Consider the following 24,738-nt stretch of genomic DNA (forward strand, 5'->3'; position numbering starts at 1 on the left):
CCAGGTTGGCCCGAACCACACTCGACCCGGTTCCTTGGTAGCGCGACCCAATTTTCTTGCTCGATTCCCATCGTACTCCATAGGGCGCAATTCCCTGTGCGACTCTTCCATGTCTCTTGCCACCTCCATCACTCGAACTAGAGTTCTTGGGTCATGGGGTCGAACAAGGCCACGAAGCTCTTTGCGCAACCCATTCATGAAATAACCCAGCAGTTGTTCTTTGGGAACCGATTTCGCTCGCGCTGTGAGTAACTCGAACTCGCGAATGAATTCATCCACACTTCCACGTTGTTTCAAACCTGCAAGATGTTCGAAGACAGACCTGCGATGCTACCTTCCAAAACGATGTAAAAGTGCCTCGGAGAACCCTTCCCAAGTCGCGTTCTTGTTTTTGTCTAACCAGAACTGGAACCAATGCAATGCGTCACCCTCCATGCTAATATGCGCAAGATTTAATCTTTCTTCGGTTTTTATTTTCTGAATCGTAAATGTTAGAATATTAGAAAATATTTTATAATATCTTTTATATTATATTAGAGTATCTTAAATTATTTATTATGATCAATTTATAATCATAGGGATATCTTAGAATATCTCTTATTATTATTATTATGATTTATTCCTTATTTAGGATTAGGTCTATGTTTCTCTATAAATAGAGATTAGTATTGAGTCTTTTGCAATAAAGTTAACATTAAGCTATTATCAATAATATTCAAATCCTTATTATTTTCTCTTCTCCTTTTCTCTAAAATCCCACAACTTCAACATGGTATCAGAGCCTATTTTGATCCTCCTTGAAGATCCTGTCCCTATTCCGTTGCCGAGTTCCCAACAGTTAGGGAATATAATTATAGGTTCTCTTTTTTCAATGTGACATTCCTTTTCAAAACCATTATCGTGTTCCATTCCGACACCGGTTTCACTCGTTTTCCGTTCCGTTTGCTAATGCCGCCACTGCCACTATTATTATGATCAATTTATAATCATAGGGATATCTTAGAATATCTCTTATTATTATTATTATGATTTATTCCTTATTTAGGATTAGGTCTATGTTTCTCTATAAATAGAGATTAGTATTGAGTCTTTTGCAATAAAGTTAACATTAAGCTATTATCAATAATATTCAAATCCTTATTATTTTCTCTTCTCCTTTTCTCTAAAATCCCACAACTTCAACATGGTATCAGAGCCTATTTTGATCCTCCTTGAAGATCCTGTCCCTATTCCGTTGCCGAGTTCCCAACAGTTAGGGAATATAATTATAGGTTCTCTTTTTTCAATGTGACATTCCTTTTCAAAACCATTATCGTGTTCCATTCCGACACCGGTTTCACTCGTTTTCCGTTCCGTTTGCTAATGCCGCCACTGCCACTATTTCCTGCGAACAATGTCATCATCTCCAGATCAGGTCATGCCCGAAAGCGCGTCACCAAAAGTTGTCACATACGCTCTCACGCGCTGCTAATCTCTCATGCAAGTAGATCTCACGCGCCGTAGTCTCCACAACATGTGATGCTGCGTTTTGACGTCTCTTAGTTGCTACTTGGTCGGTCAATCGCACCTCAACCTCATAGTTTCGAATATGCCCTCGTATTCTAGTTTCCGGCTACGGTTATACCTACTACCTTCAAGATCCGCTGTCTACTGCTTCCTTCCATTTGTTGCTGCTGAAAAAGTTTTCCAGCAAGTTTTCCGAAACAACCATTGTCTCTCTTGTTTTGGATGGATTTTCTCACTTCGTTGATCGATCATGGCTTCGTTTCATTAAAGTTGTGTTGCTTCCTCTTTGGTGTTTGTCATGCAATTTAGTTCTTACTAATAGATTATAACAGTGGCTTCTATTCCCACCGACGATCATTCCAATGGTGTCCCTTTTCCCACAGATGAATCATATTAGTGATGATTTCTTCTTCCGTTGATGGTTATTCTGACGATATTTTTTATTTTCATGACTCACTTTATTTTGACAATTTGTCCCAGATGCACTGGCCCCATCTTTGTCTCAGATGTATTGGCCCTGCCTTTCTCACCCTGAAGCATGCTGCTCTCTCCTTGAAGCATATTCAAGTTTAAATATTGAGTTTCCGATATTATTGGTTTGAAGCTTCCAAATGCAGTTTTTAGAAGAACGGACCTTGCTTTGTTCAATTGCTTGCCATGAATTTCTCTCAGGCTGATGGATCATATTGGCTATCTGGCTAGGCTATATTTATAGCAATTCTCTCCGACTTCACCTGCATCCCTGAGTTGGTTTTTCATCCTTTTTTATTATTTTGCAGAGCAAAACATTATTTTCTTGTAACAAGCTAAAACTTAGTAAGCTTTAGCTTGAGGGGGAGTGTCAGAATATTAGAAAATATTTTATAATATCTTTTATATTATATTAGAATATCTTAAATTATTTATTATGATCAATTTATAATCATAGAGATATCTTAGAATATCTTTTATTATTATTATGATTTATTCCTTATTTAGGATTAGGTCTATGTTTCTCTATAAATAGAGATTAGTATTGAGTCTTTTGTAATAAAGTTAGCATTAAGCTATTATCAATAATATTCAAATCCTTATTATTTTCTTTTCTCCTTTTCTCTAAAATCCCACAACTTCAACAGTAAAGAACTTTCCAGCTCTGTTTAACCAACCAAAGGGATCGATTCCTTCAAAAGTGGGTAATTCCACTTTCTTTAACCACCAACGTGAGGCTGGATTTTCTTCCTCTTCTGATTCTTGCTCGGAATTCTTCACACTCTTCTCGGATTCTGAGCTCTCAGACGGTTCTTGGGTCTTTCTTTTTGCTGCTATGATCAATTCTTGCATTGCACTTCTCAATTCTGCCATGCCGTCCTTCAATTGTTCCATATCTGTTCGCATTCCAAGAAAGACTGTTTCATGCTCCCTGGTCCACTTTTCCATTGCTGTCATACGTGATTCCATGGTGCTTCCCATGGTTGTTGATGATCCGGCAGGTCGGACCAATTGTTAGGTTCCTTAATAGAACTCAATAGCGAAAGAGAATTATTCGTCCCTGATTTTTATTGATTGAAAGAAAAAGATACACAAGAGCGAATACGCTCCTACAATGATATAAACCACTCAATTGCTAATTTTGTTCAAAGATCCTTTCAAATGGGTGGGAGCTTTTATTTATAGGCTGATTATACAAGGGATAGGATCCAACTAACACTAACCGCCTAACTATAAAACAGTAACTACTAACAACCTAACTATAAAACAAAAACATCATTATTTTCTATTGTTTTTCCTGTAATAAACCAATAAAGGTTTATTCCTATTTACATCTTCATTATTCCTATCACATATATTTTGTTTCTTGACCTCAATGGACTTGCTAAAGAAATATTAGGTTAGTTACTGTAAGTCCCGATGCATAGATTTGAGTATCACTTAGGATATACATCTTAAGTTCAATCTAAGTAACATACTCCTAGTCCTGAGCATTTCTTCTGAAAGAAAGAACATTAGGTTTCTTGTTGCAAATTGATACACTCTACTTTACAAATACCTGTAAGCTTTCCTCTTTACTCTATAATGTTCCTTTTCTCTGCAGGTCTATCATGCCACATATATTGGTATTATATGTAATATTTTTAAAATATACAAAGCATGACTGTGATCATGTGATGAACTTTTCACATTAGTCCTTTGTCTTTGTTTGGCTTGATGATAAATTAAATCTTGAAAAGCATGTTTCATACTTTTCCTTGTTTTGGTATCAATTATTCCATGTAGCTGACCTTGCTTGGGATAAGGTTATTGTTGCTAACTTATCTATCTGGGTGTCACCCATACCCATTCTATTTAGTAGAATAAAAAAAAATGATATTTTAATTTTTGTTTATCAATGAACTATATGTTTAGGTCTTGATGTCCTTTTATGATTTTTATTCTTAATTTCTATATCAGGGTCCATTTCGACTTGTTGCTGAGGAGGGGAAATCTAAATGCTCTTGGGTGAATCTTGATGATACCTCAAGTAATTATGTTAGAGGTATACATATCAGTTCTTACAATTCACTATTACTTTTGATCATCCTCAATAACTAGTATTATCTTAATCTATCATGAGTTGCAAATCTTATTTGGATCTTTCAGCCTCCTTACTGGCAATGAACTTGAGATATATACTTTATTCTTATTGATTTAATTGATATAATAATGTTATCTTATATGTGATCATTATTTTTGTACTGATGCAAAAAATAGTTAACATGGGAATTCCTTTGTTTTTAAGTTACTTATTTGTAGCTGTAATGAAATGGCATGGGCAAGGATTTCTTAATAATTCAGGCATTCTATATCCTACACATCATAAAGCTGCATTTGAACTAAAGATGCTCCTAAAGTGTCTGGAGTTTGCACAAAACTGAGGCTCATAACAAATCTATCTTCAATTTTCACTCTGATAAAATACAAGTTATGCCACCACGGTGTGGCTTATGCAAATAAATTCTTATATACAGGCACACATCCCATATGAACTTGCATTATGTTAACTTGACCTTTTTTTTTTGTGGTTGAACAGATTTAGAAAAATCTCATCATCAACGTGTGTCAGAGTTGCAGCGGCTTCGTTCAATGTATGTGCTTCTTTCTGTTACCATTGCAGATAGTCTGCTTTAGTTATTTGTGGATGGATTGATCTAAGAACAAGCTCTCTATTCATTCTCCAAATATTAGGGTGTCACCTCATTAACCTCCAAAGATATTTATCACCAAATTAGTCCTTAAAAAATTCAACTGTCACCATATTAGCCCTCTAATTTTTCCCACCAAGTTAGTCCCTGTTAGAATTATAAAGTGATAGAAAGTGAAAGAAAATGAGAAAAAAGTTTTAACTGAATATTCAGAATTGCATTATCATTGTTGAATGATTACAAGATATAGAACTATAATATATAGAATACAAATCAGTTACAGAAACTAAACTGAGATCAAACTAACTGAAAACTAATAGAAGCTTCAAGATAAGCTTAGGAAGTTGAGAAGCCAGCTGTCATAAGACAGCTGAAACTGTTTTAGAAACAATGGTGGGCTTCTAGGCCCATTCTATATACCATCTCTAATATTCCCACTTACAAGTGGAGAGTGTCTTGATGAGACTGAGTTTATTAAAGACTTTGAGCTTGCCACGAAGAGCAGAGAACTTGGCAGCTGAGAGGTTTAGGGTCTGTTTGATGATCTGGATAAGATAAAGACATTATATGATATAGAATTGGATAAAGATAAGATATTATAAGGACATGATAACATTTATCCTATCACGTGTTTGATGCCTACATGATAACATTATTTTATCATATCATGTTTTTTGTACACACCTCACCATGACATAATAGAATATATATCTTCTTTAAATGATAAAATTACCTTGTGAAACAATTAGATGTATTTTTTTAAAATTAACTTATAATACTTTTAAATAAATAATTCAAATTTTAAAAAATTCGTGAGTAATAAACTAATAAACTAAATGAGTAATAAACTAATTTTATAATTAAAAAAAAACCATCCACACTTGTTAAATAAATAATTCAAATTTTAAAAAATTCATGAGTAAATAAGGCCCCGGGGTGGTTTTTAGTTTTCTGTTCTAAAATTTTCAAAACCTAAAGGCAATTTCTACTTTGAGTTTTCAATTTAGTTGAGTTTTCAATTTTCAATGCTAAATTTCAATTCTTAGTTGAATTTTTATTTTTATTTTATTTGAATTGAATCACTCTTTTTACCCTATCTCACACTCTTGTTAACAACTCAGCCCCATTACCCGAACAAGTTTTGGTTTTGAATTTCAAAACAAAAAATCAGAAAATCACAACCACCCCGAACAGGGCCTAAATAATTCTATTTTATATGTTAGATAAGTTAAATTAATGTGCATACTTTTATAATTTTGTATAGATTTTTTATTTTTAAGAGTAATTAAATAAATTATTGTTTTTATCCTATCCCACTGATTTATAATTTAACTCAAATTCAGGATAACAATTTTAATTAGAGGCAAGCTAAGATAGAGTCCAGGATTAACTTATCATCTTCTGTTGGTTCATCAAATTTTGGGGGCTGAAACAGGATACAATATCTTATATCCTATACTGTTTCTTATCTTGACCATCAAACGGACCCTTAGTGAGTACATCAGCCATCTGATCTTGAGTTGGAACATGGGAGACAACTATGCTCTTGTTCAACACCTTTTCACAAACGATGAATATACCAAATTCCATATGTTTGGTACGGTTGTGCAGTGTGGGATTGTGAGCTGGAGATACATTGCTGAGATTGTCACACAAGATATGAGGAGTTTTTGAATTTTCTGTCCAGTTCAGTGAGCAGGGACCGGATCCAAAGGATTTATGTTGAGAGATGAGCTAAACTTCTATATTCTGCCTCTGTACTGGAAAATGCCACCAGAGTTTGTTTCTTGGACCACCAAGAGATGAGGTTTGGGCCAAGATAAACACAAGCACTTGAAGTAGATCTGAGGTCATTAGGATCAGGGGCCCAGTTTGCATCACAGATGCCAATTAAAGAAAGAGGTTGGTGCATAGGTGCTGCCTGAATGTGTAAACCATGATGCAGAGTGCCACTGAGGTAACAAATAATCCTTTTTAAAGCCTTCCAATGATCTTCAAGGGGATGGGAAAGGAACTGGAAAACCTTATTAACAGAGAAAGAGATTTTTAGTCTAGTAAGAGTGCCTTATTGTAAGGCTCCAACAATAGAAGGAAACTGTGTTGGATCATGCACAACATCAGACCTAACCTTGGAGAGTTTTACTACTTGATATCATTGGTGTGGGCATCCCTTTGGTAGTGTCCATGTGAGCTCTTGCCAGCACATGTCTGACGTATTTGGACTGGGAGAGTAGTAGGGAAGCATTGGACAAGTAAGTGACCTCAATGCCTAGGAAATAGTCCAAATTTCCTAACTGTTTAACTTCAAACTCAGTATTGAGTTTGGTGATTAGTTGTTAAATTTGGGGTAAGGAACTACAAGTAAGGATGATGTCTTCAACATATATTAAGTAATATGGAAACTAATCTTCTTCTCCAAAACAAAAAATTTGAAAACTAATCTTAGGAGATAATCTAAAATACTCCATGATTTGAAATTGGTCCTACAAGATAAACTAAATAATATATCAATATCGTGCTCTAACACAATATCAATATCAAATATATTATAATATATTTTAATAATGCCTATATTACTACTCGACCCAAACTTGAGTTCTAACCTGAACTTGGTTTATTAATTCGTTTCTTTTTTAAGTAATTGAGGGGAATGGCTTGACATGCAATTCTGTGTATCCTTTGACATGGGATTGTGTGTATCTTGTAATAAGCCATGTTGTTGCCTGCCTACCATCTGTAATCATCTCATGGTGTTCCTTCTAAAGACATACACAACACATCTTGTACTAATTGATCTATATAATTTAATTAGATTGGATGCCAAACTGGATCCCGTGGGTGCTAGCGCAATGGTGATTGCATAGTTTTGTAACCTAAAAAGATAGAGTTCGAATCCCTAGCGAGAAATGTATGGCCTAGTGTCTTTCTCCTCCCCCTAAATAAATCATAAATATTCCCCTCCCCTATTTTCGAAAAAATGTTTGAGATTCTACCGATCATTTAATTTTTATAAAAAAATTTATGACAGATTTGGAATAAGTGAAAGACAATGGGTGGAAGCACAAGTTGAGAATGCCAAGCAGCAGGCCATTTTAATGACACTTAAATCACAAGTATCATCAGATGAAGCTCACATTCATCTTGATCACCATTCTCTTAGGTAATTTGCCTACAATTTTAGCTTTGATGTCAATATGTTCTCTATAATGCCTTTATGCTTGTTGATTCTTAGATTTGTAACTTCTGTTCTCCTTTATGACCATGTTTTGAAGACATCTGCATGAGCTTTTTCATTGTGTTTTAGAAACCTTTATAACTCCATTTGTGATCCCCTTGTGTTAAAGTACAAAAAATGTATATGAATGATCAGTTTTGAAAAGCATTTTCTGTCAAGGAATCCTTTTATATGAATGATATGTTCAGGATATTTTGAATTGAAAGGCAAACTTTCAAATTGTTTTGGCCATAACTGCTGTTTATTTTTTAGTAGCAATGACAGTTTTTTATATGTAATCATGTCATTTGGTGCAATGTTCAGGAGAAAGCATTCTGAATTGAAAGGAGAACTTTCAAATCTTTATAACCATGAAGAAAAGCTCCTATCAGAGGTTTGTTACTGTTAGAATATTAGAAAATATCTTATAATATCTTTTATATTATATTAGATTATCTTGAGTTATTTTCTATGATCAATTTAGAATCATAGAGATATTTTAGAATATCTCATTATTATTATGATTTGTTCCTGATTTAAGATTGAGTCTATGTTTCTCTATAAATAGAGATTAGTATTGAGTCTTTTGTAATTAAGTATGCATAAAACTATTATCAATAATATTCAAACTCTTATTATTTTTTCTTCTCCTTTTCTCTAAAATCCCACAACTTCAACATGGTATCTAGAGCCTATTTCGATCCTCCTCGAACAATCCTGCCTCTGTTCTGCTGTCGAGTTCCCAATAGTTAAGGAATATAATCATAATTTCTCTTTTCCAACATTCCGACACGTTTCACTCGTTTTCCTATCAGGTCATGCCCGAAAGTGCGTTGCCAAAAGCAGTCACATGCACTCTCACGCGCTGCTAATCTCTCCTGCAAGTAGATCTCACGCGCCGCCTTCTCCACAATGTGTAACGACACGTTTTGACGCCTCTCAGTTGCTGCTTGGTCAGTTAATCGCGCCTCAACCTCGAGGTTTCAAATCTTCCCTCGTATTCTAGTTTCGGGCTACCGTTAGATCTAATATCTTCAAGATCCTCCGTCTACTGTTGCCTTCCATCTGCTGTCGTTGCAGGAAAAGTTTTCCGGCATGTTTTCCGGCACATCCACTTCTATTGTGTGCGGAATCTCCCAATCTACACAACCCATATTTTTTATGTCAAAAGTTGCTCCACATGCGCTCATATGCCTTCAAGATCCTCCGTGTTCATTCCACGCGCCGCCACCAACGGCCTTGAGCTTAGGCGCGTCTGTCTGCCTTACGGCACAATGTTTCAGTCGTCTAGATTGGATTTTCCTTCCTGTTTTCAGATCTGCCCTTACTTTTCAATTTTGATCAACAAAAAATATGTGTCCTTGTTCAAACAATCACTGTCTCTTCTGTTTTGGATGTATTTTCTCACTCCGTTGATTGATCTTGGTTTCGTTTCATTAGAGTTGCGTTGCTTCCTCTTTGGTGTTTGTCATGCAATTTAGTTCTACTAATAGATTATAATAGTGACTTCTATTTCAACAGGCGATCATTTTGGTGGTGTCTCTTTTCTCACATGTGAATCATCTTAGTGATGACTTCTTCTTCCATTAATGGTTATTCTGACGATGTCTTTTATTTTCATGACTCACTTTATCTTGGCAATTTGTCCCAGATGCATTGGCCCTATCTTTGTCCCAGATGTACTGGCCTTGCCTTTCTCTCCCTAAAGCATGCTACTCTCTCTTTGAAGCATATTCCAGTTTAAATGTTGAGTCTCTAATATTATTGGTTTGAAGCTTCCAAATGCAGTTTTTTTTAGAAGAGCATACCTTGCTTTATTCAATTGGTTGCCATGAATTTCTCTCAAGCTGATGATCATTCCAGCTATCTGGCTAGACTATATTTATAGCAATTCTCTCCAACTTTATCTGCATCCTTGAGTCTTTCCATCCTTTTTAACATTATTTTCTTGTAACAACTAAAGCTTAGTAAGCTTTAGCTTGAGGGAGAGTGTTAGAATATTATAAAATATCTTATAATATCTTTTATATTATATTAGAGTATCTTGAGTTATTTTCTATGATCATTTTAGAATCATAGAGATATCTTAGACTATCTCTCATTATTATTATGATTTGTTCCTGATTTAGGATTGAGTTTATGTTTCTCTATAAATAGAGATTAGTATTGAGTCTTTTGTAATCAAGTTAGCATAAAATTATTATCAATAATATTCAAACCCTTATTATTTTCTCTTCTCCTTTTCTCTAATCCCACAACTTCAACAGTTACTACATAGCATCTGTCCTGGGCTTGTTGTACTTGTACCTTCTCGCTTATAGCATTTATTTTATTCCAATAAAAATGATTGGACTTTTCTGTTCAAACATAATTGGCAAATTACCAATTTAGCTTTTAGCAATGAGTTATATACATGTGAAATCAAAAACCTCAGTCTCCATTTTCCAAAACATTCAAGGTTCAGTTTTTACTTCAAAAAGTTTTTTAGAAAGTCTGTCATTTTTCTAGCCATATTGTTATGGTTGACATAAATGCTAGTCAGCAATGAAATTTATTCTGCTGATGCCATTCTCCCATCCAGATCCAGTATAATTGCTGTTACGAACCCATGAAAGGGAAATGAGAAATTGATAGAAACAATTAAAGGAAATAAACAATTTTATTGAATGCTCTATTTTTAATCATGTTAAAAATTCTTCTCCATCAAGGGTTATCCCATTTAAAACCTAACTGCTCTATTTTTTCAAACAAATCACAACAATCCCTCTACCCTGCACCCCCTTGTTTATTGTGTAACTGACTCCCTCTAGCTAACTAGCAAACTGCTCTAACTGTTGCTAATTAATTTTGCTTCTCTTCTAGCTTGACAACTACACCACTAGATGGGGGTATTACACCCAAGAGCTACTCCTTAGTATGTTTAGCTTGACAACAAATAGCCTTCGTTCTGTTTCATCAAAGGAAAATGGTTGTTAGCACGGAAATTCTTTCGTCTAAACACACGAAGGCGGATATTCAGATTAAAAATGGTTTTATATTTTTTAATTATATAAAATAATGTTTGTCAAAAAAAGGAACACCGTCCATGTCTTGTTCTTGCATTTTGTGGGAAACTTTTCGTAAGGTATAGCAATGCTCTTCATCAAAACATGAAGAAAGGACAACAAATACCTTGAATATAAGAAATAATGTAGTTATTCAAGAAATCGGCGTTTCACTTTAACTTCAATTAATTATGTAATTCACCATGGCATTTTACATTGAGATCCAATATCAGCCTTAACTTATGGAGAGAATGGAATAATTGGAAATACATCATCAGATGGGGGACAGAACTCAGTCATTGAAGATTAAGAAGATAGGACTGTCAGAAAATAGGGTTTGATGCCCTTTTTGCTTTGATATTTCTCCGTATAAATAATCGTTACAACATTTATATCTAATAATTACAAATTAAGAGAATCAAATCAAATTCTGATTTGTCTAACTAATTTTAGAAAAACTGATAAATATAATTATACATTATTATTTATTTCCTGATTCACATCCCCCCTCAAATTGATGCGGCTGGTCAAGAAGCATCAATTTGCTAACTAGAAACTGATGGCGCGGGCGAGGAACAACTTTGGTAAGAATGTCTGCAACTTGAAACTGAGTATTGATGTGAGGGATGGATATAATCTGATTATCATAGGCCTCACGGATAGAGTGACAATCTACTTCAATATGTTTGGTACGCTCATGAAAAACAGGATTTGCAACAATTTGAATAGCACTTGTATTGTCGGCATAGAGAGACGTCGGCTCTGTTTGAGGGAATCCAAGTTCAGCCAAAAGACCACGAAGCCAAATTATCTCAGAACAAGCAGTAGACATAGCACGATACTCTGATTCTGTAGAGGATTTAGAGACTCTTGCTTGTTTCTTACTTTTCCATGATATCAGTGAAGAACCGAGAAACATGCAGCAACCAGTGACTGATCGCCGAGTGTCGGGACACCCTGCCCAATCAGCATCACTATAGGCAATCAATTTGGGAATTGTGCCAATGGGAAAGAAGAGACCTCGTCGAGAGGTACCTAGCAAATAGCGAATTATGCGACGAACTGCTGCCAAGTGAAGGTGGCGAGGAGAGTGCATGAACTGACTTACTTGTTGAACAGCAAATGATATGTCAGGACGAGTAATTGTCAAATAATTAAGACTACCCACAAGTTGTCGATACAATAAGGGATCCGACAATAGATCACCCTCATCGCGGTGATATTTCACATTAACCTCAAGAGGAGTATCTACCGGATTAGCTGATTGTAGGCCCGCCATAGAAATAAGGTCTGTCGCATACTTATGTTGATGAAGAAATATACCCTTTGAGGTAGAATGAACCTCAAGGCCAAGGAAATACTGCAAGTTTCCAAGATCTTTCATATGAAATGCAGTTTGCAATTGATGTTTAAGTTCTTGGATAGATGCCTGGTCAGATCCAGTAATAACCATATCATCAACATAAAGGAGGAGTAGAACAATGCCTGTAGATGTGCGATGAATAAATAAAGAGGAGTCATGTTGACTCTGAATGAAGGAGAAACCAAGTAAAGTGGAACGAAATTTCTCATACCATGCTCTAGGTGCTTGTTTCAAACCATATAAAGAGCGTTTGAGCTTGCACACACCATGAGATGAAGAAAATAGACCTTGAGGAGGAGTCATATAAATATCTTCAGTGAGATCACCGTGAAGAAATGCATTCTTCACATCCATTTGATAAAGAGTCCACCCATTAGAAGCAGCTATAGAGAGTACAGTGCGAACAGTTGTCATTTTGGCTACCGGTGCAAATGTCTCATCATAATCAATTCCATATTCCTGTTTGTTTCCTAAGGCAACCAATCGAGCCTTGTACCGATTCAAGGACCCATCAGAATTCAATTTAATAGAATACACCCGTTTACAGCCTATGGGTTTGATATGAGGAGGACAAGAGACAATATCCCATGTGAAATTCTCTTGAAGAGCCTGAAGTTCCTCATTCATTGCTTTTATCCAGCGCACATCTTTAACAGCCTGTGAGTAACAAGTAGGAATAGATATGCTAGAGAGAGATGCAGACAAAGAAGCATGTGAGGAATTATACCTGTCTGGTGAATATCTATCGGGTGCACGAGACGCTCTGCTAGAACGTCGTGGTGCAACCGCAACAGGATCAGGTGGCGGATCAGGGTCGAGAAGGGGGGTTATAACCTGTTGTTTGTGTTTTCTAACATATACATTTCCTGGTTTAAAACGTTCTATAGATTGAGGCATAGTAGAAAAATTGGGAAGAATAGCAATATCATTCATGGCATGAGAAAGACAGTGAAACATAAATTGATTATCAAAAAATGTTACGTTCCTAGAAATGCGAAAGCGCTGGTTAGAAACATCATAACACACAAAACCCTTATGAGAGTTACTATACCCCATAAATGCGCATTGAGCAGATTGCGCTCCAAGTTTATGTCTTTCAAATGGAGGTAGGTGAACAAAACACACACATCCAAAAGTATGTAAATCACTATAATCAGGCTGAATTTTAAAAAGACGAAAAAAAGGGGAGTCAAGATCAATAACTGTAGAAGGAAGACGATTAATCAGGAAGACAGCTGTGGAAAGAGCCTCCACCCAAAATCGAGATGGTACAGAAGCTTGAAGAAGTAAGGTGCGCGTTACATCAAGCAAATGACGATTCTTACGTTCTGCCATTCCATTTTGTTGGGGGGTATTTGGACATGATCGTTGAGACAAAATACCTTTTTGCTGAAGATACTCCTGAAACTCATGAGACATATACTCACCACCAGAGTCAGAGCGAAAAATTTTAACACTTGTTTGAAATTGAGTTTCAACATATGTTAGAAATTTCTTAAACATAGAAAACACTTCAGATTTGAACCGAAGAAAATATATCCAAGTAAAACGACTGTAATCATCAATAAATGTGACAAAATATTTATAGTGAGCATGAGAAGTTACAGGAGACAGTCCCCATACATCACTATGAATCATCTCAAAACACGTGGAAGCACGATGAGCACTAGACGGAAAAGGAAGTGTTTTACTTTTAGCCAATTTGCAAACAGAACATGGCACAGAGGCATTAGAAACAACATTTTTATTTCCCAATAAACCAGTTTTAACTAAATGAGACAACACATTAGAGTTTGGATGACCCAATTTTCTATGCCAATCCTCATAAGAATTCAAAACACTATTACAAGCAAGAGATAAATGATTGAAAATAAATTGAAGTGGAAACAATCTTCCCACTTTAGGCCCCTTCGCGATCACCTTCCCCGACACCTGCTCCTGCACAAGACAACCATCACGAGAAAAATTAACATTACAATTGTTGTCCACCAATTGTCCAACAGACAATAAATTGGAAGCAAGTCCAGGTGATACAAGCACATCCCGAAAATCAGAGTTGATATCACCAACATTAGTGATAGAAATAGTATTACCATCAGCAATTTGAATTTTCTGATTACCATGATAAGAATGTAAATTGTGCAAGAATTTAGAAGAACCCGTCATGTGATTGGATGCACCAGAATCAAGAAACCATGGATTCGAAACATTAGAAGACTTACCCTGAATTCCCAAGGCTGAAAGAGCAGAAAGTACCATTTGTTGAATCATTTCGGGCTGTAGAGCACCACCATTAGAGGCACTAGGAATGGAAGGACCAATTGCAGAGCTCTTAGTGGCATGGAATGCCTGCACAGAATGTTGTGTTGGTCGTGGAGGGCGCGTGGGACAATCAGAGATAATATGACCGTGCTTCTTGCAATAATTACAAAATTTCATATTACAACTACGAGCGACATGTCCAAACTGTTTACACGAGAAACATTGGACTTGTCGCATATCACGACCTTTACCTCGGCTTTGAGCAGCATATGCAACAGGTTCAGAAGTGACAACATCATGAGACATGGTTCCTTGAGTAAAGAGACGTTGTTCCTCTCGGAGAAGTTCACCAACACATGTATCCAAAGAAGGAACAGGATTTCTGTTCAGCAAAGCACCTCTAACAACCTCAAATTCTGGACGAAGTTTCATGAGAAATTGATCCCGCTTGCTAGTGTCGTACACAGCTTGGACATCCGCGAGAGAAGTCTTGGGAACCGCAGCAAATAGAATAGCAGAGTGTTCTGTCCATAAATTCAAAAATTCAGAATAATATTCTTGAATTGACAAATTACCTTGTTTGTAGTTGGCTAACTCTAGCTCCAAATGAAAACGTTTGGCCGTATTGTCTTGGTTGTAGATACGCTTCAAATAGTTCCACATTTCTTGAGCAGTTGAAAAAGAGCGCAAATTATTGATCATATGAGGATCAATAGTATTGAGAATCCAAGAAATAATCTGAGCATCTTTGATTTCCCACGCATCTAAGGCAGTTTTCTCTGTCGGTGCCTTCGAAACCCCATCAAGGTGACTCCATAATCCTTTTCCTTTAACATACATTTTGAATTGAAATTCCCAAGCAGCGTAATTCTTGCCAGTAAAACGGACACAAAAGTTGTCTCTTTCTTTTTCAGAAGTCATGCTATTGTACTAAAAAAATAATGATGACAGCAGTACAAAAACAGAGCAGGAGCAGAGAAACAGGGCAGCAATACAGAAGCAGAGAAACAGGGCAGGAGCAGCAACGCAAACAAGCAGCAGAGAAACAGGGCAGGAGCAGCAACGCAAACAAGCAGCAGAGAAACAGGGCAGGAGCAGCAACACAAAAACAGAGCAGGAGCAGCAACGCAGAAACAGAGCATCAACAGAGAGACATGCTCACAACGAGAGGCAGACGAAATCACGATGACAATCGACCAAGCAGCAGCAACGAGTAACACGCTCAAGCAAGGACAACCCAAAAACGAATCAAGAATCACGATCTCAGCCGCAGCAGCGAGTAACGCACGAAACCAATAGTCGGACAAGGATCTATGAACAACGACGATGAGGATACGCTAGAGGGACTGGGAGACAAACAAGAACCAAGAGCAGCAAAGACGAGTGCGAGATTTCGAGAGCGACTTAGTGGTGTGTCGCTGAATAAACCCCACGATAAACTAGAATCTCACAGGTTTGATCGAACCTGCTGATACCATGTCAGAAAATAGGGTTTGATGCCCTTTTTGCTTTGATATTTCTCCGTATAAATAATCGTTACAACATTTATATCTAATAATTACAAATTAAGAGAATCAAATCAAATTCTGATTTGTCTAACTAATTTTAGAAAAACTGATAAATATAATTATACATTATTATTTATTTCCTGATTCACAAGGACTGACTAATTATGTCCTACCATTTTATTATTATCTCTGTTTAGATATATTCATTAGATAGGACTAACTAATTATGTCCTAGGGCCTAGAGGTGCTAAAACATCCTACCATTTTATGATTATCTTTGTTTAAATATATTCACTCTTTCATCTGAATATGTTCTCTCGCTTATTCAGACTATTCCAGAATTGTGCTGGGAATTAGCTCAACTCCAAGACACTTACATTTTACAAGGTATTTTTTTTACTGTAATATTTGGAAGAAATTCAATTTCTTTTGTTTTTTGTATTTAGATGTCTCTTTGTACAAATTTAAAATAGATCAAATATTTTGTCCTCTAGGTGATTATGATTTGAAGGTCATGCGCCAAGAGTACTACATTAACCGGCAGAAAGCGGTATGATTAGTTACTTTTTTTTTTATCAGTATGTTTAGCTACTATGTTGATTATGTTAGCTTGTTGCAAATATGTCCTTGAAGCTTGGGATATGTTGGTTAGATTCATGTGTACTTGCTGCAACTTGAGATATTTGCTGCAACTTAAGACTTAAGAATACTTGACAATTAGTTACATTATTATGATGCATGGATAATGTTGAATACACAGTTTTACAGGGGAAATACATTAATTCTGTTTAATGCACTACATTGCTTGCTCAAATCCACTAGTTCTGCATTTTAGAAAGTCTGATAAAGTAAAAGTCTGTCAATGACCAGGAATAATTGTTTGAATTTTGAATTACTAGTTTAGATTAGATTATTTGAATTAGTCTAGATTAGACTAGCATCTGAATTCAATACAGAAATTATCTATGTTGTGTTTTGTCTTGTATCCTTTGTATTTGAATTTCAAATTATAACTGATTGGTTGGTCTTCCTAACCAACTCTGTCTACACTGCTTGCCTATATATTTTATCCACGTACAAGTGAAACCATGAAAAAAATAAAGAATAATGTATTATTTCTTATAAAAAAGTACTGTTCGCAAACACGAGTTTGTGAGACATAATTTACAATAAGACATTGCGGCAGCATCATTTGATCCTTATAGGTAACTTCTCCTATTGGGAGAAGACTTTTGTTGTCGTTCCTGTAGTTGCCAATGGCCATTGTCATTAAATAAATGCAGAATCACCCAATCATTTCTTTCTTCTTCATTTTTTATTACACTTTTAATCCCTATACTATTGCTAAAATGTGTTTTTTGTACCTCAATTTTCTTAATGTTACTATTAAGCCCGTTTGCCAGTTTCTTCAAATTAGAACTCTAAAGTGTTTAATTTTTTACTCAGTATTTTCACAAATTGAATTGTTTAAATGATTTTAAACTTCCTATTTTGTTCGAACTCGTCTAAAACATCAAGTTTCACACAAATAAAATAATCCAAATATCTTTTCTTCTTCAGACTCTGATCTACATCCTATAAAATCATTCAAAGTTTTTCAGATTTTCACTAAATTTTTTACATCTAAACTTCTCAAATCATTTCATATTCCAACTCCATCATAATCCACACAAATATTTGGATGGAAAATGAGAAGTTAAGGTTTCAGGTAAAAGAAAATTGTCGCCAATATTAGATTTGCTTCATTTTAAAAGTAAACACTTGATTGGTTTGAAAAAACTTCGTGTACTTAAATGGCACATAATATAAGCTAGAGGTACCAAAATTGCAGTTATGCCAATACTTTTTTTATGGATACTTAGGTGTTTTATTTGTCCAATTACCTGGAGTTATTTTCTGTTGCACAACTAACACCATTGTTTTAAATTATCTATAAACTGTGAATTTTTGTACATGTATTGTCATTTGGTAATGACCACTCAATTCTTGTGGCAGTTCATAAACCATCTCGTCAATCTGCTTGCCAGGCATCAGTTCTTAAAGATAGCCTGCCAGTTGGAAAAAAAGCACATGCTTGGAGCATATTCTTTGCTCAAGGTTATCGAGTCTGAGATGCAAGCATACCTGTCTGCAACAGAGGGTCGAGTGGTACAGTTTCTTACCATTTTCCATTGCAATTTTTATTTAGTTCTCTTGTTTTTGTTTTCTATACATTTTTTTTTGTTGCAACGATACTTTTATTCTAGTTCACTTTCTTCATTCACCCCTTCCTCTCTAACATGTCCAACTAATGTTTTTCACATGCATACATCTGGAGAGTGTTGGAAACAGATCTGGAATTAATTCCAGCAAATATCCTGCTGATCTGCAGCCTTTATGGCAGATCATATCAGCCAGGATCAAATCATTACGTGGCTATATTTCAGGGATTGATATCCCATTTATTCTCTATAGTATTATTGACTCTTTCCTTTTGTATATATAGGAATTAATTGTTTCCTTATTTAAACTCCTTCCTATTATGTATATATACCTCCTATATAACATGTATTACAACAAGGGAAAAATAGAATTACAATATTTTACATGGTATCAACAGCAAAGTTCTGATCCAAGAAAATTTTCCATGGCCGACGAGCATAGCACCCCCACAGTTCCAAAACAAAACGTCACAACTGGTATGCTTAGCAATAGCATCACCAGCTTGACTGAAACACTTCTCCTAGTTACTGGCTACAAACTTAATGACCAGAACTATCTACAGTGGACCAGATCAGTCCGCCTCTTCCTTCAAGGAAAAGGCAAGGAAGACTACATCACCGGTGATGCAAAGGAACTGAAGAAAGAAGACCAAACTCATCAGAAATGGAAGCTTGAAAACAGCCTGGTCATGTCCTGGTTGATAAACTCCATGATCAATGAAACAAGAGAAAACTTCTTGTGTTATGCTACTGCTGTTGATATCTGGAAAGCAGCAAAAGAAACCTACTCAAATGTGGACAACACCTCAGTCATATTTGAAATAAAAAGTCTCCTACATGACCTATGACAAGGATAATCTTCCGTTACAGTTTCAAGCCAACATACAAATACTTAGGACAGACAATGGGATTATACATCAAACTTCATGTGTAAACTCCCCACAACAGAATGGGATTACCGAGAGAAAAAACAGGCACCTCATGGAGGTCACTTGATCCCTTGTGCTATCAACTAATTTGCCAAACCATTATTGGGGTGAAGCTGTCCTCTCTGCAGCCTACCCTATAAGTCGAATGCCATCCAAAACCCTCAATTTTCAAACCCCTCACGAGAACCTATTGTCCATATACCCAACCTCCAAACTTATTACAAATCATCCACCCAAATATTTTGAATGTACAACCTTTGTTCAAAACCACAAACCAAATTTAAGCAAACTGGAGCCAAAGCCTTAAAATGCATATTCTTGGGATATTCTCCGGACAAGAAAGGGTACAAATGCTATTGTCCCTCAAATAGAAGTTTTACCATACCATGGATGTCGCATTCTTTGAAAATCATCCCTTTTACCCCAAAGATGGCATTCAGAGGGAAATAGTGACTACTAGTGAATACCAACTATGGGAGACACCAATCCTTCAAACCCTTGAACCACAACTACTAATCCTTCAAATGCTTGTACCACAACCACCATCCCTTCAAACCCTTGAACCTCAAACAAAACCAACTATTGACCAAAAATTACCTTTATCTGGCCTTGAACCTATACTTGCTGCAACACCCGAACTTGAAACAAATTAGAAACTAGAAAGAGTTGCAGGTCTACAAAAGAAGGAAGAAAAATCAGAAAACTCAAGAGGAGGCAGAAACATGCACATTTCTAAGGCAAAGCCAAGATTCCAATCAAAATTCAGAATCTGAAAATTCTCACATAGGTAACACACTATCTCTTGATTCTGCTCCAAATGACGTGGACATACCTATTGGTGTGAGGAAAGGGGTGAGGGCATGCACCCAACGCCTAATTGAAAATCACGTGTCTTTTGAGAAGTTGTCACAGGAAGATAGGGCCTCTGTCATCAACTTGGACAACACCACTATTCCTCAAAGCTTTCATGAAGCTATCCAAACACCTAAAGGGAGGCTACTATATAGGAGGAAATCAAAGCTTTGGAGAAGAATGAGACGTGGTAGATCTCTGAATTGCCTGAAGGAAAGAGGCCAGTTGGGGGTAAGTGGATTTTTTTAAGTCAAATACAATGCAGATGGAAGTGTTAACAGGTACAAGGCCCGATGGGTAGCAAAGGGGTTTACCCAATCATATGGGTGGACTATGAAGAAACATTTGCACCTGTTGCAAAATTGAACTCAGTTCGAGTCCTTCTCTCTTGGTAGTAAATTTAGATTGGTCTCTATACCAACTAGATATCAAGAATGTTTTCTTGAATGATGAGCTTGAAGAAGATGTCTATATAAGAGTTCCTCCTTGTCTCGACTCACCAGAAAATTCAGGCAAGGTATGTAAGCTCAAGAAGTCACTCTATAGTCTTAAGCAGTCTCCTTGAGCATGGTTTGAAAGGCTGACACGGGTTGTTAAACTTCATGGATTCACCCAATGCCTAACAACCATACTGTTGAAGTTGTGGGATTTTAGAGAAAAGGAGAAGAGAAAATAATAATGGTGTGAATATTATAGATAATAGCTTTATGCTAACTTGATTACAAAAGACTCAATACTAATCTCTATTTATAGAGAAACATAAACTCAATCCTAAATTAGGAATAAATCATAATAATAATGAGAGATATTCTAAGATATCTCTATGATTATAAATTGATCCTAGGAAATAATTCAAGATACTCTAATATAATATAATAGATATTATAAGATATTTTCTAATATTCTAACACTCCCCCTCAAGCTAAAGCTTACTAAGTTTTAGCTTGTTACAAGAAAATAATGTTTTGCTCTGCAAAATAATAAAAAGGATGAAAAAGCAACTCATGGATGCAGGTGAAATCAGAGAGAATTGCTATAAATATAGCCTAGCCAAATAGCCGATATGATCATCAGCCTGAGAGAAATTCATGGCAAGTAATTGAGCAAAGCAAGATCCGTTCTTCTAAAAACTGCATTTGGAAGCTTTAAACCAATAATATTGGAGAGGCGTGCTTCAAGGAGAGAAAGGAAAGGTCAGTACATCTGGGACAAAGATGGGGCTAGTGCATCTGGGACAAATTTACATGTTAAAGTGTGAGTCATGAAAACAAAAGACATTGTCAGAATGACCATCAATGGAAAAAGAAGTCATCACTAATATGATTCATCTGTGGGAAAAGGGACACCACCAGAATGATCGTCGATGGGAATAGAAGCCACTGTTATAATCTATTAGTAAGAACTAAATTGCATGACAAACAACAAAGAGGAAGCAGCGCAACTCTAATGAAACAAAGCCATAATCGACCAACGGAGTGAGAAAATACATCCAAAACAGGAGAGACAATGGTTGTTTCGGAAAACTTTTCCAACAGCAACGGCAGGCAGCAGCAAACGGCGGCAGCGGCAGTAGCAGATGGGGCAGCAGCGACGATTGTGGACGGAAGTGACAGCAGGAAACAGATCTGAAATTAATTCCAGCAAATATCCTATTGATATGCAGCCTTTATGGCAGATCATATCAACCAGGATCAAATCATTATGTGGCTGTATTTCTTGGATTGATATCCCATTTATTCTCTATAGTTTTATTGACTCTTTCCTTTTGTATATATAGGAGTTAATTGTTTCCTTATTTAGACTCCTTCCTGTTATGTATATATACCTCCTATCTAACAAGTATTACAGCAAGGGAAAAATAGAAGACAATATTTTACAGAGAGAATGGTGTTCTTTAAGAAGGATTTATAAACAAATATAAATTTGAAACTATGCACCCATGTATTTTGTATTTTATCTAATCCAATGCAAGAGTGAAAAGATGCAACAATGGGTTGTATCATCCATAGCTTGTTGGTGGCACTTGAAAATATTTGTAGTTAACATAAAATAATTGGAAGGTGGCATTATAATGCCATGATAAGTATTTTTAATAAATATACTCTACTACTTGTCTTTTGCCTTTAATGCCCTTGAATATACCTTCTAATTCTAAAGCTATCTTCTACCTTCGCATTCCTTATAATTTTCTTTCATTATCCCTAGTTTCAAAATCTTACAGTTTACCATTGAATTACTTTTATCTTTTAAACTTTATTTGATGGTTTGCAGGGTCGTTGTCTAGCTCTTATCCAAGCTGCATCTGATGATCAAGAACAAGGGGGAGTACATGACAGTGATTATTTTTTGCATGCTATTAGAGACCTACTGAAAATTTATTCAAGTAGGGATTCACTTATCAAAGTATTCTAGTTTGTTCAGGTTATAATGATCTTGCAGACTTCTTATAAGCTGTCTTGTCCATTTTCTTTTTTACCTGAACTTTTTCCTTAGATACTCAAGCCGCACTGTCAACATATGTATCAGCACCAGGCATTGTCCAGCAAATATCAGCCCTTCATTCAGATCTGATGTCACTTCAGTCGGATCTTGATAATTCTCTTCCAGAAGAGCGAAATAGGTGTATTAATGAACTGTAAGTTTTCTGGTAAAGATTAATGAACTGTTTGTTATGAACTTGTGTTATCTTTTTTGGGTTACCAACTCATAAGCTTCAATGACCTGGCACAATTCTTTTTTTTTTTTTTTTTTTTTTTTTTTTTTAATATCAAAGCAAATACAACTCATTTCATCAAAGACTAGACTGAAAACATTGTGGCATAAAATCAAAGACATGGTGACTAGCCCAAGAAATGGTCTGGCGTAATTAAAGTGCTTATTTGGATGCCAAAAGTTATTCTTTCTATTGTAGTTAGAGGGTTACAGTTGTTGACATGGGCATAAATAAAAGTCACCTAACATTAATTTGCGCTTTATGAGACATTATCTCTTTCTCGATCAACTGCATTATTATCAAGTTTGGAGCTTATGTCTTAATCATTTTTATTTACATTCGTATATGATGTTGCTGCACGTTTTAAGTGACATAGCATTGGTTCTTCTTTCCCATAATGGTCAAATTTTGAGTGTCCTTTTCTTCGTGGTTTAGTTAATAAAATTGAGAATGTATTCATGTCAATTTTTCAATACAGGTGCAACCTTATTCAAAGTATGCAGCAACTTCTCTTTGCATCTTCAACAACTGCACAGCCAATACTGACCCCTCGGGTATGAATCTCATACTTGCATTCATGGCTTCATAATTTAACTGTTACGATTGTTTTTCCTTTTTTCTTCTATGACTTTAGCTTGTAAGTTGATTGATCCCTTAGTACTAAGACCTCTGCTACAAGGTTGTGAAGTAGAGAACCAAGGTTGTAAGTTGATTGATTCACCTTAAGCATAGTGGAATGCCTATGTTGTAGTGACAAATTAGGAGGTAGGGGTGAATTCAGTTTGGGGGTAGTGAGATAAATGTCAAAATAAGGGAGAGTGGAAGTTTGGTAAGACAATGTGTTAATGTTTTAAGGCCCTTTGGGAAGAGGGAGGTTGGCAGACCCTCAAAGATTTGCAGTTGTTTCTATCTTTGATTTTCTAGTGTAATTGAGATTTTCCTCCTGTAAGGAGCTATACTATGTTGTTTTAGATTTTCCCCTAGTAAGGAGCTATAGTCGGTTGTTTCCTAATTCCTACTGTTATTAAATTAGTAAATATCAAATTTCTTTTTACATGTTTTACTCAAGGGTAAGAATGTCACAATTTAGGGTTTGATGCCCTTTTTGCTTTGATATTTCTCAGTATAAATAATCGTTACAACATTTATATCTAATAATTACAAATTAAGAGAATCAAATCAAATCCTGATTTGTCTAACTAATTTTAGGAAAACTGATAAATATAATAAATTATTATTTATTTCCTGATTCACATCCCCCCTCAAATTGATGCGGCTGGTCAAGAAGCATCAATTTGCTAACTAGAAACTGATGGCGCGGGCGAGGAACAGCTTTGGTAAGAATGTCTGCAACTTGAAACTGAGTATTGATGTGAGGGATGGATATAATCTGATTATCATAGGCCTCACGGATAGAGTGACAATCTACTTCAATATGTTTGGTGCGCTCATGAAAAACAGGATTTGCAACAATTTGAATAGCACTTGTATTGTCGGCATAGAGAGACGTCGGCTCTGTTTGAGGGAATCCAAGTTCAGCCAAAAGACCACGAAGCCAAATTATCTCAGAACAAGCAGTAGACATAGCACGATACTCTGATTCTGTAGAGGATTTAGAGACTCTTACTTGTTTCTTACTTTTCCATGATATCAGTGAAGAACCGAGAAACATGCACCAACCGGTGACTGATCGCCGAGTGTCGGGACACCCTGCCCAATCAGCATCACTATAGGCAATCAATTTGGGAATTGTGCCAATGGGAAAGAAGAGACCTCGTTGAGAGGTACCTAGCAAATAGCGAATTATGCGACGAACTGCTGCCAAGTGAAGGTGGCGAGGAGAGTGCATGAACTGACTTACTTGTTGAACAGCAAATGATATGTCAGGACGAGTAATTGTCAAATAATTAAGACTACCCACAAGTTGTCGATACAATAAGGGATCCGACAATAGATCACCCTCATCGCGGTGATATTTCACATTA

At 36.0% G+C, this 24,738-nt stretch overlaps 1 protein-coding gene across 1 annotated transcript in view; it reads left to right on the forward strand.

Annotated features, from left to right (window-relative positions):
• Positions 1 to 24,738, forward strand: part of LOC101497199 (AUGMIN subunit 3) — a 40,069-nt gene that overhangs the window by 8,612 nt on the left and 6,719 nt on the right. Inside the window, exons 6-15 of the mRNA XM_004498059.4 lie at positions 3,937 to 4,021; positions 4,556 to 4,610; positions 7,696 to 7,827; positions 8,206 to 8,275; positions 16,388 to 16,445; positions 16,553 to 16,608; positions 18,054 to 18,206; positions 22,312 to 22,423; positions 22,534 to 22,675; positions 23,232 to 23,307. Coding sequence (XP_004498116.2) covers positions 3,937 to 4,021; positions 4,556 to 4,610; positions 7,696 to 7,827; positions 8,206 to 8,275; positions 16,388 to 16,445; positions 16,553 to 16,608; positions 18,054 to 18,206; positions 22,312 to 22,423; positions 22,534 to 22,675; positions 23,232 to 23,307 — 939 coding nt within the window. The remainder of the gene's footprint in view (positions 1 to 3,936; positions 4,022 to 4,555; positions 4,611 to 7,695; positions 7,828 to 8,205; positions 8,276 to 16,387; positions 16,446 to 16,552; positions 16,609 to 18,053; positions 18,207 to 22,311; positions 22,424 to 22,533; positions 22,676 to 23,231; positions 23,308 to 24,738) is intronic.

Source organism: Cicer arietinum, chromosome 4, assembly GCF_000331145.2.
Source record: "Cicer arietinum cultivar CDC Frontier isolate Library 1 chromosome 4, Cicar.CDCFrontier_v2.0, whole genome shotgun sequence".
Lineage (NCBI taxonomy): Eukaryota > Viridiplantae > Streptophyta > Magnoliopsida > Fabales > Fabaceae > Cicer > Cicer arietinum.